The following is a 16579-nucleotide window of genomic DNA, read 5'->3' on the forward strand; positions in this document are numbered from 1 at the left end:
AGATTTATTGAAAAAAAAAGAAAAATACAATTATTAGTTCAAAACAACAAAAAAATACTTAATTATTTAATTTAATGGGAAAATAATTTTTTTACATACGATTTTAATTTTTAAACATCACTTGGAAGAGAAGCAAAAAATCATAATAAAATTCACGATGTTTAGCGGTGCAGAGGAAAGCAAATCCTTCTTTTTAATTGTCGTTATTTTTGGCCACTCTTGATATGCTTTGGATATATTGAGACCATCCATTGGTAACGGTTTGCCTATTTGCTGTTGTCGAACATTCAATTTCCTACATTCTTCATGATAACTGGTTTTAAAAAAAATAATGTATGGATAGTCTCTGTCTACTTTTATAACTTTAATCTTCTGCCACAAAACTTTTTCTCCATTTTCATCCGTGTTGTAATTTTTACCGATTTCATCTGCTAGTTTTTTCATGTTGAGAAAATTATTTGTCGTCATGGGTTTAACTATGTATGGTTGTCCTGTTTTCTTACTTGTTTGTACAATGGTAATCATTTGGCTGGGCACAAATATTGGTCCACTTTTTAGAGCCCTAGTCTTCTGCTGCTCAACTGTAGAATGGACGATATCGCATTTTGTTTATGCCCGGTGACCAAAAACTTATGAGAGATGTTGTATTTTTTTGTGAATTCCCGGTGGCATATAAATACATTGCAGCAATGTATTTATTTTTATTCTGCCCGGCACAATTGTCACTGTAAAAAATAAAATGCTCATTGTGGTGATATTTTTTACATGCATTGTAATCGAGTACACAGCTACCAATTTTATTGGATCCTCATGCAGCTTGACTCTCGTCCCACATGTATCAGTTTGCAATATTTTCAGTGATATTATAGACTGTACGATTGTACATTGCCAAACTTTCGTTTATAATAGAAAGTTGACACATTTCCGCAAGGAGCGGTAAAACAGCCTGCAAATCATATACAGCTACATTAATGACGCTATTTTGGCCATTAGTTCGGGACTCTGCTACGTCTTAGATCTTTTCATCCCTTGCCTCTTTTTTCCAGGTTGATGTGTCTCATATTTTTCTTGAAGTTGTTTTTTTTCATCTGGTGGTGAAGAATTATTGTATAGGTCGCATTCAACGCACAAATCTTTTTTTAGGCTTAAAGAAGCCAATATTAAATTCGTCATTAAATATAGATGCGTATAATAGTGTTCTTTTCCAAATGGCATATTGCTGTCAGCTTGTTGTTTTTTGTATAACCGATACATTTCAGCAATTGTTAATTTACCATCTAAATACAATTTGGATGTCTGTGCACGCAAATAATGTTACTCGATCACTGGAAAAGACTTAATGTGAGCTCTTATATCATTTTTTTAAACATCACTATTTTTTTTGTGATTTTTGTGATCTCTTTGTTCTGGAATTGGCGTTCCGGAAAGAAGATCTCTTGTTTTCCATGCAGTGGAGCAGTACCTTTCACTCACCCCAAATGTGTTGATAAAGTATTTTTTGCATACTTCTTGTATTTTACTTCCATTTAATTGTTGATAACAAAAATTGTTGCCTCTGCTGCTTCCAGTTTTTTTTGTTTGAATACTTTGGAACAATAATATCCATGCAATTAGTGAGAAAATTACGCTGTATCTCAAGATTTTCCTGCAGTAACAGAGTTACAACAGTATTTTTTTGAAAAGTATTGTTTTAGTTTTTTAGAAAGCTTCTTGTAAAATACTGTCGTAACTTAGTTACAACACTATTTTATTATCTATTCAACAGTTTTCGGAAAGTAATGTATTGTATTAAGTGCTTTCTCTCCGAAACCATTTGAGTTTGAGATACGATAGTATTTTATTAAAATAGCAAAAAAAAATACGAATCCAACCACATCCATAACTCGAAAACGCCCATTTCAGACTTACGACAGTATTTTACTGGGGGTGCGATATAATATCATTTATAATACCTAGGTAATGTAAAATTTCTTTAATAGTGTTAACTGTCAATAATTCATTGTGGAACTGCATTGTATTATTTGATTAATTATTTGTAATTAAATGAAACACAATTTTATAGTACTTGTATAGTAGTAGGTAGTAATAGTAGTTGATAATGTCCCCTTGAAGAGGACGAAACCGGTGGTACAGAATTTAATTAATAAGTGGAATAAGTACTATAAAATAGTGTTTCATTTAATTACAAATAATTAACCAAATCATAATGTTATATCTTTTTCTAATACGAATTTTGTTCAAATATACGAATCTTTAAAAAAAATATGCATTTCTCTTTCCTCCCTGTAAGCTTATTTTATGCCATTTAGGTACTATTTGGGGCTTTTTTATTTAGTGAATCTGCTTAGTATGTTTACCAAAAGATGTCAGTAGTGTCATAAAATTTTTAGTAGGTAGGTAGGAACATGCTCATGTATAAAATTATGTTTATGTATTCTGACAGATCATTTTTTTTATCCACAAGAGAAATAAATCGCAGGATAAATTAGAGTATTTTAAAATAATAGTATAATATTTAAGCTGACTTCGAGTATTCTAAATTATTTATATTGCATGCTACGATACATAGCTAAGACTCAGTTCTATATACATACATTTTATTGCTTAATCAAACATATTATTTTGAAATTAGATCTGTAGTTCGTGTGTTAAAATTATAATTTTTGAGCCGTCAAAAATATTTTTATTTGTTACATGTACTTTGACAATTTATTATGGTATCACAAATTATTATGTGACTGGCAACTTTATTGAATTTTGACAGTACAAAGATACGCAACCTGGCAATATTTATTTACCTCACTGTACTTCGTGAATTATACAAAGCAGTGAATCGCATTTTGTTCGCAGTTAAAACTAATAGGAAATTGTTGTGATAATGGTTGATAGTGTAAAGTGTATTCAATAAATAAAGCGAGTGGTAGCAAATGATGTATTAGTGAAAATAAAAGTGACCATGATGTAGCGCGTTAAGGCTCATCATTTAATAAATTTTCGTATCGATCTAATATCCAACAAGAGATTGTTATATTGTTATTATTACCTAGTTTTGGTGTTTTAGTTTTGTTTATTTTCATTACAAAAATGGAAATTGTGGGTGATTATGAGTATAACAGTAAGGATTTGATCGGGCATGGAGCGTTCGCAGTCGTCTTCAAAGGCAGGCTCCGAAAAGTATGTGGTCTATTTTCTTTACCCTCTTGCCAATATTACAATGCGCTTAATCAGAGGTTAACAATGCGAAACATTATGTATCACTCACTATTTGCGAATTAACTCTGATCAGAGCATAATATGTTTTGCAATATTGTGTGTAATCTTGTAAACAAAAACAAACAAAAGTGAGTGCAATACTCTTGTCATCCATTTATCATCCTTCGTTTATTTTGGTCCACTTTGATTTTTGGGTTCAATAATTGATTTCTACTATCAGAAAAATAGGTTTTCATTCGTTTTCTTTGAATATCATGCGAAGTAGATTGTTTAAAAGATAACCAAGGATAATATTTCACCAATATCGACTGAATGGTCCCAGTGATAAACAGGCGTAGACCAGCTACGAATCTAACCTCATTAATTTTATTTTCATCTGCTCTTGTTTCATTTGAATGTAAATAATCATTGATATACTATAATTATAATTATATTAGTTTCATTATCATATCCATTTATGACGTAATATTGTGTACAATTTAGTGTTCTCTGTGTTTTTTTTATTACATATTCTTATGTATCGATGTTTATATACATACATACCTACTTCGTACTCTCGATTCTTTCGTTTATTCACAACGATGTCACTATTCATACATTTAAATTTTGACGTTTCCTCTTCATATAATTTTTTATTTGTTGAGAAAGTAGGTACCTACCTACATAATAATATTGTGATGTGAGATAAGTATACTAATAATATGAGATATATTATTTAGCAGTAAGTAATATATTATTATCTATCATAATATCTGTGCGGACATACTTACAAAGAAATAATTATTATGACGAAATTAGGATATTTCTCACGTACCTACAGTTTGACATTTGATATACCTACCCGTATACCTACAGTGGCGTGATCGTTTTCCGTTTTTTCATAATCTTTCGAATGAATATTATTATTTTAATTAAGTATGTAAATATATACTATTACAATAAATCGTCACCGTTCAGGCAAAAGTCACCAACCCTCAAAAAGGCAGTTTTGAGTTTGAGTACCTAAATCACCCGTTAAAATCTTAACAAGCATATTAAGTCATTATAGGCGGATAGAAATTATTGACACTATAAAAAATAAATCATTCGTCATAAAATATAGAAGCAAAAGTTAACTTTGTACCTACGGTGACTTTTACTTATTCGTTTCTATTACATTTGAAAACTTCTAATAGGTATTTGTCTAAAACAGGTAACAATAACTAAACGGGAATATTTACTTTAGCTTGTCATAATAAGATCGCTTTGGTCCAGATTATTAACTAGCAAAAGTCACCAAACCACTTTTTAGCCACCCTGCCTCATTCAAAACCTTCCAGAATCCAGATGAATTAATTTGCATCAAACAGTAAAAGCAACCTAATTAATTTATTAAGGCATGAAAAAATTATGTAATGTTACTTTGCTTAATCTCCAAACTTCCAAATTGCGATATCTCGAAATTATGTTTTTTGGGTTGGTGACTTTTGCCTGAACGATGACGGTATAGGTATATATTATAAATAATTTAATATATTTCTACACATTACGTAGATTTCCAGGTGGTACGGATAAGGATAAGTCTTCAACAATTAAAAATGAGTTAAATAAGCGGCCGGGTTTCCTTGACGCACATGACGCAATCGATTCATCAGACGATATAAAGAGGGCCTTGAAACAGTTCAAACTTGTCATAAAAATAATAAATATTACCGAAACCATAACAAAATCCTTGCAAATGACAGACATCACAGGAGCTTATAATATGACCACTCACAACAGCTGATACGAACTTATACACAACAAAATTACTACCTATTTATTTAATATTGCTTATTATGTGTCATCAGTCATCTATAATAATTACTATTTTAGTTGAAGGTGTGATTTATGGTTTTTATTTATTTTTTTATTCTGGGAGGGAGGGGGTTCAAAATTGGCTTTCCAAAACTCAGTCTCCATTTGGCTCTTCTGACATGTATTTGGAGATTTTTGTTTTTTTCTTTTGCACACATTAGGTACCTACCTATAACTTTACTATTATTATCATTTCATTTTGTTCTAGTGCTGCAACGTGGACATTGTTTTGAATTAAGTAAATAATGTTCAGATAATGAATACCTACTAGGGACATCCAGTGATGACTGATGACGTTGCGAAACAACATGCAATTTAAATTTTTTTAAATCTCATTGATTGTGTATTAACTAGGAATTCAAAATTCATAGCACACATTCATTTACAGAAAATTGACCCGCATTTATATATTTTTTTAAAAGGGGAATAATTCGTCAGTGTTACGAATCAACCATTTTGGCGAAATTGAGATTGTAATATTATGAAATGAAAAAACAATATGTACCTCACTAGCTTTGTTGTGTAAAAATGGCAAATTGTACCTCCACAGGAAAGTACCTACTTAAAAACGATAATCGTAAGGGCGAATATCCACCCAGTGTTACGGATAAAAAGCGAATATGACATCGGTATTAGGCCTTTTAAAATATTATATTATAAAGCCTATTATAAAGACAGTATTATTTCTAAGGTTTATTATAAACTAGTTAAGCTTGTTAGACGTTTATAATCCACAGTTAATTAATAAATGTCAAAAGTTAAAAATCTTCCTCATAAAATGACAATTTCTACGGTAATATCTTTTCTTTTTTCTTTGGGCCATGTCCGATCCTGATAGGATCATATGGGCCTAAATGGATGTGAGCCACTTGCTCAACCTATTAGGTCCATACTCTGACTCATACACAAATTGAAAAACAATATTTGTACATGCCAGACCCAGGATTCGAACCTGGGACCCTCGACTCTATAGGCCGGCGTTTAAGCCACCCGGCCATCGTGGGTGTAAACGGTAATATCATAGGTACTGTATTTGACAGATCTGAAATATTGACATCTCGCGTAATGATATTAGCTACGAGTAAGGATTATTTTGCTTGGTGAAAAATATTGTTTCGCTTTGTGAATTTCCTCCTTTTTCTATATGACTAGCTGTCAAAACTAAGTTTACTTGTATTTAAAAAATGTGACTCGTTCCTTTAGTTTACGTGAAAAATATTTTCTAACTAAACGTTTGAATATTTTATTTTACCACGTTTTTCTTAACTCGTATTCTTGTTTGTCCGGTGGTTGTTTGTCAATCGATTTTTAACTAACTTCCCGACTAGCTAGACATTTGAAACTTTTAGAATATATCAGAACACGATGCCAATGCATTCTTTTAATACTCTTAGCCATCTTTAAGTAGAATTGAGTTCATTTTCAGTTAATTCTGTTTTGTATGAAAGTTATTTCGGAAGAAATCCGTAATCCAATCCACTATTATTGGTTGCTAAGGGGATGGTCCTAGCAACTAAATTATTAATATATACGTGCGTTACTATGGAAATCAAAATGACATTTCAGTATTCTATATTTGTTTGTTTGTTGCAAAATAGCAAAAAAATGATTTGTTGACAATCGCCTTATTTGTCCTAAATTATTAATACATAGAATTGTCAAGTTTATATGATTCAACAGAAAATTTAAAAACGTGGTATATAAAAAGTTCTTTTTATCTTGTAATTATTTTGTTAATGTTAATTTTGACCAACACGATGTGCGATTAGGATTCCCATCCTTTTTAAAATTCAACGACACGACAACATTAAACGTATTGTCACATTGCTGAAACTCGATTAGACAACATAAATAAAAAGGATTTTAAGTTAAATCTATTTTTATTCTCTAGATAAGTACCTACCTAGTCGTAAATATCCTACTATTATGGCAATGTTCTAGCGCCTATCTGTCTCGGTCTGCGATTCAAATCAAATAAAAAATAATAGCAAACTCAATAACGAATCCGATTTCTAGTTATATAATTCTGATTCTCCGCGCCATGTGGGATGGCCGATGACAACACATAATAATGTCCTATAGACCTATCCTCTTCTTATTGTGCCATCCCCTAGCGGAGGTCGGCCACCATCAAGGCGGTCTTATCTTTGTCGTCTGCTACCCGGAACAGTTCAGTGGAGCTGCACTCGTACCAATTACGGAGGTTCTTATGCCACGAAATGCGGCGCCGTCCTCTGCTACGCTTCCCATTGATATTTCCTTGAATGACAAGTTGAAGAATGCTGTATTGTTGTCCTCTCATAATGTGGCCGAGGTACTGTAGTTTCCTGGTTTTGATACTACGTAGAACTTCTCGGTCCTTCCCCATTCGATTGAGAACTTCAACATTTGTCACCCGGTCAGTCCAAGGAATTTTAAGGATACGTCTATACAGCCACACCTCGAAAGCTTTAAGTCTCCGTGACATCTCTTGGTTTAGTGTCCATACTCTCCCATACCATAGAAAAGAATTGAGAGAACATAACAACGTACCTACCATACGCAGTCTCAGACCTAGATTAAGGTCTCGATTGCTAAGGAGGCGTCTTATTTTGAGAAAGGCGCTCCTTGCGATCTCAATTCTAGTTTTTATTTTCTGAGACTGGTCCCATTTCTCATTGACCCATGTACCTAAATATTTATAATGGGTCACACGTTCGATTGGTTCGCTGTTAATCACAACATTTGTGTTGGTGTCTGATGTCTCTATTTTTGATACTAGTAATAGTTTTGTTTTTTTGAGGTTCATTTAAACCATAAGAATTACTGACCTCATTAACCTTTTCTACCAGTTGATGTAAACTCTTTAAACTATCAGTAATCAGCACAGTATCATCGGCATATCGTATATTGTTAACATGTTTCCCATTAACCAAAATACCCACCGATTCACTTTATAAGGCTTCCTTGAAAATAGCTTCTGAGTACATGTTAAATAGCAGAGGTGACAATATACACCCCTGTCTTACACCGCGAAGAATTTTTACCTCTCCACTGATTTCGTTTTCGATATTAATATTTGCTGTTTGATTCCAATATAAGTTAGCTATCAGTTGAATGTCTCTTGCATCGATGCCTTTCTCCTGTAAGAGTTCGAGAAGTTTAGGATGCCTAACAGTATCGAATGCTTTCTCGTAATCGACGAAACACATATAAACATCAACATTAACATCTAAGCATCTTTGCACTAGAACATTCAAGCTGAAAAGTGCTTCGCGAGTGCTCAAACCACTTCAGCCAAATTGTGTGTCATCCATGTCTTCTTCGCATTTTCGAAAAATCCTATGATGGATGATTTTTAATAAAACTTTTACCTAAAACTATAGACCTACATAATAATAAAAACACGTTTTTGCAAATATACAGATAATAAAAATAATAATAGATAGGTACATCCCAATCAATCATAATTCATAACATTCATTGTCATATCGCATAACTGCGAGGTGCCTACTTATTTACGTCTACCTATATATTTTTTTAATGTTTGTACATACATATTCAAGATAATAATTAATATCGAAACACATGTATATCATTGACAATGTTCATTCAATATCTTCACAGGTAATTGATTAATACTATCAATCGATGATCGATATCATTTTTTAGCGCCATATTATATCAAAGGTTGTCAGTGACGCGCCGCGACGGTATGCGAGTCGTGCGTTGCATACGGGCGGCGAATGAAGGAACGAATTACTTACTTACTTTGGGTATTGCTTGTTTTATGGGACACCTGGGCGAAGGCCATTATCCAGTGGCGAAGGGTGAAGGTAGGCTGGTAAGATTCGACATAAATAGTGAGCATTAAACTTTGTCAGTCATATTTATTTGTTTACATTGAACTAAGAATGTATTTGCAGATGGTCCTGGTTAGTTTTTATAATTCAATTAAACCCTGCCTCAACCAAACCATAATACTTGATATGGACGATCAGACACAAATGGTGCACACTTTTTCAGTCACACTCATTTGTTTGTGGAAATGTTATGTCGGATCTTAACAGCCTACCTCCACCCTTCACCCTTCACCATTGCCATCATCCCCTTCCTTTCTTATTAAGTATCTGTAGTGTATATTATGAATTTAACTGTGTTTTGTACCAAGGTGTGGTTATAGGGTGTGTTGAAGTTCTTGAGGAGAACCGGTAGATTGGACTCTGCCTCGAGCGGGCCTCTTATGGCAGCACTACGATCGGAATTATTAATTTTTCGCCGTGGCCTGACTGTACACGCCAAGGCCTACTATTTCCATGCCGTGGAACCGAATTACGAATTGCGATAGTTATTGATTATCTTAGATTGCAATGCGGTAACCTTCGACGGCAGATTTCGTTCAAATCATTAGGTACTATTTATTTCAATATACAACAGTCTTAATTTTCTGCAGACTGTTTACCATCTTGCATTAGAACAATGATACTCAACCTTTTTTTTCTTCGGGCCAAATACATATATTTGTAAAGTAACGCGGGCCGCATCACTACTGGTGTGACGAAAAAAATCCCTTTTTACAAAACATTTTTGAGATTTAAAAAATTATGCGTGTTTTTTTAATTAATCGTGTGCAATAGCAACACTCTTATGCCAGATCTGATGTGGACCATAATGACAATCCTCTTCGGGTGTCACTATCTGTGCGTCAAAGTCGAAACGAATCTCAAGATATACGAAATTCCTGATAATAAATGTGTTTTGGGCGCACATAGAAGCTTAAAGGGCCGCATGTGGCCCGCGGGCCGCAGGTTGAGTATCGCTGCATTAGAAGTATGAGCAATAAGTAGCCCTAAAATCGGAGTTTATAGTTTCGTGTCATTTTCTGACTATCATCTTCGGTACAAGCCCGTGTCTTTGGCCGATGGCTCCCGAGATTCGGTTTTCTAAAGCTCAAATGCGTGCTATCATCTACAACATGTTTATTTTTCTATATTGGTTCAAAATTTGTAGATAATTGTTCAAATTGATATCTTTCCTTACTCGTGACTCAGTAATGAGTACCTACGACTGTTTGTATTTATTTATCTACTAAATAAAATAGGCTTGTTGCAGAGATAACAAACGGATACGATCACATTAGCATTTGTTTATGGAGCGATGCATTTCCTCCACACAATTTCAACAGTCGTGCACAAGTATATACCTGACGTATGCCATTTTCTATTTACCAATAATAGATAACAGTAACGCGAAATGTAAATGCACTTTATATGTTCCAATGTGTGTAAAACAGTGTCGGTAGAGATTGTTTCTTTTGCCCACCATCCTGGGTCGGAATTAGGTCTCCTCCGTGACCTCTTGTCCTTCATCACTCATCGGTTCTTGGAATACTTCCATAAAATTATTTTTCATTTAACATGCAATTCGTTTGGTTAGGCAGGGTTTAATTGAATTTTAAAAACTTACCAAAGCCATCTGCAATTTGTATTCTTAGTTCAACGAAAACAAATAAGTATTTGTGAAAAGTGTGCACTATTTTTGTTGAATCCCCACAGCCTACCTCCATTAAGTATTAATGTTTGGTTAGGTAGGGTTTATTTGAATTTTAAAAACAAACACAATCTGCAATCTGGTATTCATAGTTCAATGAATGACTGACAAATTTATCTTGGATCTCCACAGACTACCTCCACTCTTCTCCGCTGGTATATTATACACTCGTTCAACATTGGTATCGATAAAAAGGTTTCACCACCATTTAAGTTTATTCTAACATATATTTTCTAATTATTACCTAACTAATATCTATAAGTAAGTCAATTATATTTTTAATAACGTGTTTTAATAAGCATATATCTATCTGGCAGGTAGGAACTAAGCATGTCAATGTCACAAGTTGTTATAAGACGTGTGAATACACTGACATGCTATTGCCTACGTGAATATCATACATAATAAATGGCTTCGTTGAAATAATGTATCCAAGAAAATGATTGCCAACTACCTATATAATTGCCAATAATTATTAAAGTGTTAGGTAGATTATATATAAACACACTTAGATATATAACTACTGTGTGCACTCCTTTTCGATAAATCGCACTTGAAGTTAATCTGGGTTAAGCATAATGGTCAATGAAGATTTTTTGACTCTCGACTAGCTCTCCAGTTTTTGAGATGGCATGGAGATGATGACGTGTGAGGCCCAATGAAAAATTCCCCGCCATTGACTGGGTAAATTAAAATAGACACAGACATGATACAATATTATAAGCCCTTCGCATGGAGACGTGGGTAAGATTAAATACATACTTATATAAGTACCTACATAACCACTCAATAATATGTTTATAGTCGATGGGATATGTAAAAAAAACACTCAGGATTACGTATATGTATATTTAATTAGTAAAAAATATCTGGCTATAAATTAAATGTAATTTGGACAGTACACATCGTAAAAAATGTTTTATTCGAAACAATACTCCACCAGACCACCCGTCGCTACTTCCGATAGAAGAGTAAAATATTGCACTGTACAGCAGTGGCGGAGACTCAATACTATGCGATTATTTAAAGTTTACCTTCTTAATTTTTTTTTTAATTGCCTATTGACATATTTAAATAATAACTATTAAATAATATTCTACAAAAATGATTTTGATTGAAAAAAAATTGGCAACATCTGCCTGTGGGTATTTATCTTATAAATTGACTGTCGGCTTTCTTAACTAGACAAGACTAAGGCAAGGAAGGGGGCGGGACCAACACAATCTAGCATGTGCTACCGACTTCAACATTTACCCCGCCTACTACTTGTGGATTCTCGTCACTTCAACCGCGGAATAACGCACCTATCCGGGTACATTCTTCATACCCAGGCACTCCACAATTTGAGCGATAATTATAACTGAGGGTGTTCACCTATTTGTTATTGCGAGCTGTCACATCCACAAGTGCATGTGAAATTGGCATGGCCAAACAGTCATAATTATTAGGATTGTCAGTGTCCATTTTTGTCATTCGCGCCATCTTAAGTAAAGCAAACATCGGATATCCCAGATAGTTACATCGATTTATGAGTGCTACAGGCATTACGTGTCGTAGAATGCTGATTGCTGAGAGGAGTGGTACCAACCCGTTGATAGTCAAATCATCCGGGTTACGAGGTCCTGACAAAGAAGAATAAAAACTAATATGCCATTTATCTAAATAATTTGTATTATTTCCGTTTCTGGGGGGGGGGAGTGTCCGGACCCGTAAACCCCCTCTCGTGTGCGCGTCTAGTTTGCACTAATCACATCTGAGCTCGGATTAACTTTATATTTACTTTGCACTTTGCAGAGTTACAGTGTGTAAGATAATATAGAATTTTTTTCTATTCACAACCTGTTTCGATTGGGACGGATGCAAAGCTAACATTTATCTATAAAAACTTTTTGTACCTACTGATTATGTAGTTATTGTTATTAGCATAGTGGTTTAGTTGATCTGACTCACATCCACCGGTCAAGTGGTCTAACTGGGTCTAACTATTAACGAATAATCGTAATAGAGATGAGGTCACTGTCGCAGACAGTAAGGCCCGTTTCAGACGGGACACCGGTCTCCCGCTCGTATATAATAAGTGCTCGGCCGTAGTGAATTGGCGGGCGCGGCGCGGCGGCGTTTTGCGAAACTCAAACGTATAACCGTGTGTATTTTTCCCTAAAAAAGACACTGTCTACAAACATTTCACACACGGTTATACGTTTGAGTTTCGCAAGACGCCGCCGCGCCGCCCCCGCGCGACCACTACGTTCTTGCGCTAAGAAGGCCTGTGTATTAGAATAAACGGGCCTTTGTATTATGTTTATGAACTTCCCAGAGATAATGAGTCATCGCGTGTCCGGTACACTTTTCCGTCGGCCGCTACATTCTCAAGCCGCCGATACACTTGTTTTTATGACCGCAGCCAGTTTTATGTTCTAATTTATAACGCGAAACTATGCATTGACTCATTATCTCTGGGCGTTCATAAACATAATACAAAGGCCCGTTTATACGAATACAAAGGCCTCCTGTATTATATCGAGCGCGACACCGGTGTACCGTCTGAAACGGGCCTAAAACTAGTGGTTCAAATTCGGCGACCGAGACTGTGTGGCATTCTGTAGTTTGAACAATGTGAACCTTTACAAATTGGTGCACCTTAATCGAAACAACATCCGTGGCAGACTATAAATTGAACCTATTATATCTCGCCGTATCACAGATCACCTAGATCAAAAAGTGACGCGTTGTTCGTAGAGCATTTCACTAGCACACATTTTTGAATCATTCAGAATTCTATATATGTACATATAGTAAGTATACGGTATTATTGTATTTCTAATTTACTTACCTAACTACTAACAAACTGCCCTTTGGTTTGAACGAATACGGAAGGAATCGCAGGAGAAAGCGGTAGAGTGTTTTTGGTGGGCGAGGGGTTTGCTTCACAACAACACTAATTATGCGCACGCAGTAAGTATACTATTTATATCATTGATTACACAGCGCGTGTGCGGACGAGTATTTAGTTAAGACGGTAGGTACTTCAGTGAAACGGCAAATAATTTTCAACTATAGGTGCGACGAAATTTCGGACTGCTTACAATCGGAGAGCGAAAGTCGAGCTGTGAACACGTCAATTTGTTTTGTGATGGCGTCGGGGGAATTAATTCTTAAATCGTGTAAAGATGACTAAAAAACGTTACCCATTTACTTGAAAAAGAAAACATGTCAATGAATATATTATTATTATTAGTAATAGAACAATAAACATAACATTAAATGGACGCATGTTGACTTTTTATAACAAATTATGTTTTGTTGTGCACGCGTAATTTGCACAATCTTCGCGTCGCGTAGTAGGTAACGATCGTTTTAGACCGTGCCCCAGCTGAAGTATAGCCTTACGAACGCGTATTCTTGGTTCAACATCCTGGAGGTCAGAACTGAATTTAAAAACACTACCTATTCAAATTTCAAATGTCAAATTTTATGAATCCGGAGTAAGCGTCGAAATTTGTTTTATCGCCGATAGTTCGCGGGGAGTGTCCAGATGGATGGCGTCACTAAAGAGGTGTGTGTTACTACCTATTTTTTTATGTCTTTCCCTTGTTTTACGATGGGTTGTATTTCGACATGAATTTGATCTCAATGCTATACGGCCATCTGTTCCTGAACTGTGATAGTGCGAACTAATTACGTACAATTTTCCGGCCACGAGGTACCAGCCTCGTGTTATATTTCATTACAATTTTGTTATATCTGACCAAGTAATCTGTCACACAGAAGCAATGGCGCGTGAACTCAGATCACCTAGCCAAAATGGCGTAATTGTCGTCGGCGCTTTTTAAATATAGCCAGCCCAAGGTATTTATACCAACTGCCTACACGCAGGGGCATCGTCATCGCCGCCGCGTTGACAATATAAATTAGGATTCTTGCCGGTCTGCCTGACAGAATTGACAGATGTCGCGGTTTGTGATAATATGTAATTAAGTAATAATTATTATCGCCCGCCGTGGCTGGTTTTGTAGTGCACCAAAATCATCATGCCGATCCATCTTGTTGTATATCCAAAACGCGACGATAACTTTACTAGAGTCTGTATTCTATAGACTGTCGTACACGTCACACGGAAAGCATTGTGCAATCGCGTTTTCAATGGGTGTGAACGAGATGGATGGTGAAGGGGGGGGGGGACCGGCACGCTAGCTTATAGAAGACAGACTCTACTGCGATAAACTATCTCGATTCGGATATATATTCGGAGTTTGGGTCAGGCTGGCTGGCGAACCTTTTTATGTCCGCGTGCCAAATTTTACCAAATATTATTTTTCAACTGTCTGACGCGCCGAGCAGTTTTTCATGAGGAAAAAATAGTTATTAAAAATTAAAAATGATGTTCTAGATACCACTCACAGAACATAGCACACATTGACACATATAGCTTTATCACTTTTTTCAATTATGCCAAACATTTCGGTGGACCAGTTTTGAAATTGTTTGCCAGAATTACTCCACTAGTTTCACCAAGTTTTTATTTATTATTTGATGCAGTCATTTTTTGTGGATAGAAATGAAATTGTTTGTTGACTCATTACGTCCGTCCAACGCAACTTGCTTTGCCTATTAGATAGATGGACATTATATTATATAATTAGCATGTTATTTAAATGTGGTAATTAATTAGTAATTAATATGTCTGCAGTGAATGTATTAGGCATTTAGTTAGGTTCTTATCGCACAAATTGACACGAGAATTGCTCCGATCAGATCAGGCATTCTCTCGCTACAATGTTCTCAAGTATTGTAAATCGATCAAAATCAGAGGTTCGTGGCACGGCTTCCCCCGCCGCCTGATGAGGTTAGTGCGACAATATTATATGTGATGCATAAAGCATAAGGACCGACCACAGAACAGATAATAAATAGAATACCGATAGGCAATATTCAATACGCCGCATGGTGAAGCAGGATTTTGAATGTGTGAGTGTCCTACGAAAATGAAGCACGCATTATGCACGTGCAATAGTGTGTGTAATACACCAACATTAAATGAGCGTAAATGCATAAACCGAGAGCAGTTTTTAGTATTCGACGTAAAACGTATTCTTAACACGTGTGTAAGTTTAACCCGGTTCTTCCTTACTCGAGTCGGTTACCTGCTGTCGCCTTACCCGTTGTGTATTTCAGTTCCCATTATTTCTGAGTTCCCTGGGACCGACCTATCCAATTATAATATATTTACATTAAACGTTAAACGTAATGCTTATTCTTAAAGAGTATTTACCTGCTATTTTTTATACACTGCAATCTGTCATTTATTGTTATTATAGTATTTTTTGTTTTCAAAATAAAACATTCGCGTGCCACGCTAAATCATCTCCATAGCCACAGTTTCGCCACCACTGGTTTAATTTAACGTTTTTATTATATGCATTCTTAAAATAGGGTCCAATTACTAAGCTTATTCGGTGTTGGTATATAGTTTTCTGCGTTTTATATTTTACTCTTTTGAAAAACTCCAAATCTAAAATGTTGTTAATATTGTTAATGTTGTCATGTTGTGTACGTTTTGAATATGTAATTTTTAATGTTCCCTATAATAGGCGTACACAGAAAGTATAATTAAATCAGTAAATACTATCAGTAAATCGTATACAATGGAGAGAGATATTCAAAATTAATAAAAGAAAAAACAAATATCTACTTAGTTTACTTATAAAAGAGAATGAAAAATATAATATAGGCACAATATATTATATGAATCCAGAAAATACAAAAAATACGAGTAGCGCAACGTGGCATGGAAAGCTGCATGGTGGGCATAACGCGTAAAGATCACAAAATAAACCAATGCAATGGATAAGGAAGCAGGCAAGAGTGTGCGATGTCATAGAGTTCGCTTGGCGGGTGAAAAATAGCAAACCGGATGATGATGATGATGATAATTATATACCTATGAAGGCAGGCCATATAAGAAAAAAAATACAATACATACAGTTATCCACAAGTCAGA

At 35.1% G+C, this 16579-nt stretch overlaps 1 protein-coding gene across 1 annotated transcript in view; it reads left to right on the plus strand.

Annotated features, from left to right (window-relative positions):
• The first annotated feature begins 2801 nt into the window (after positions 1-2801).
• Positions 2802-16579, plus strand: part of Atg1 (serine/threonine-protein kinase unc-51-like protein Atg1) — a 202772-nt gene continuing 188994 nt past the window's right edge. The window contains exon 1 of the mRNA XM_085944828.1: positions 2802-3174. Coding sequence (XP_085800954.1) covers positions 3085-3174 — 90 coding nt within the window. The 5' untranslated portion in view covers positions 2802-3084. The remainder of the gene's footprint in view (positions 3175-16579) is intronic.

This window comes from Rhyacophila brunnea, unplaced genomic scaffold (genome assembly GCF_057557595.1).
Source record: "Rhyacophila brunnea isolate RB1 unplaced genomic scaffold, BYU_Rbru_1.0 scaffold_17, whole genome shotgun sequence".
Classification (NCBI taxonomy): domain Eukaryota; kingdom Metazoa; phylum Arthropoda; class Insecta; order Trichoptera; family Rhyacophilidae; genus Rhyacophila; species Rhyacophila brunnea.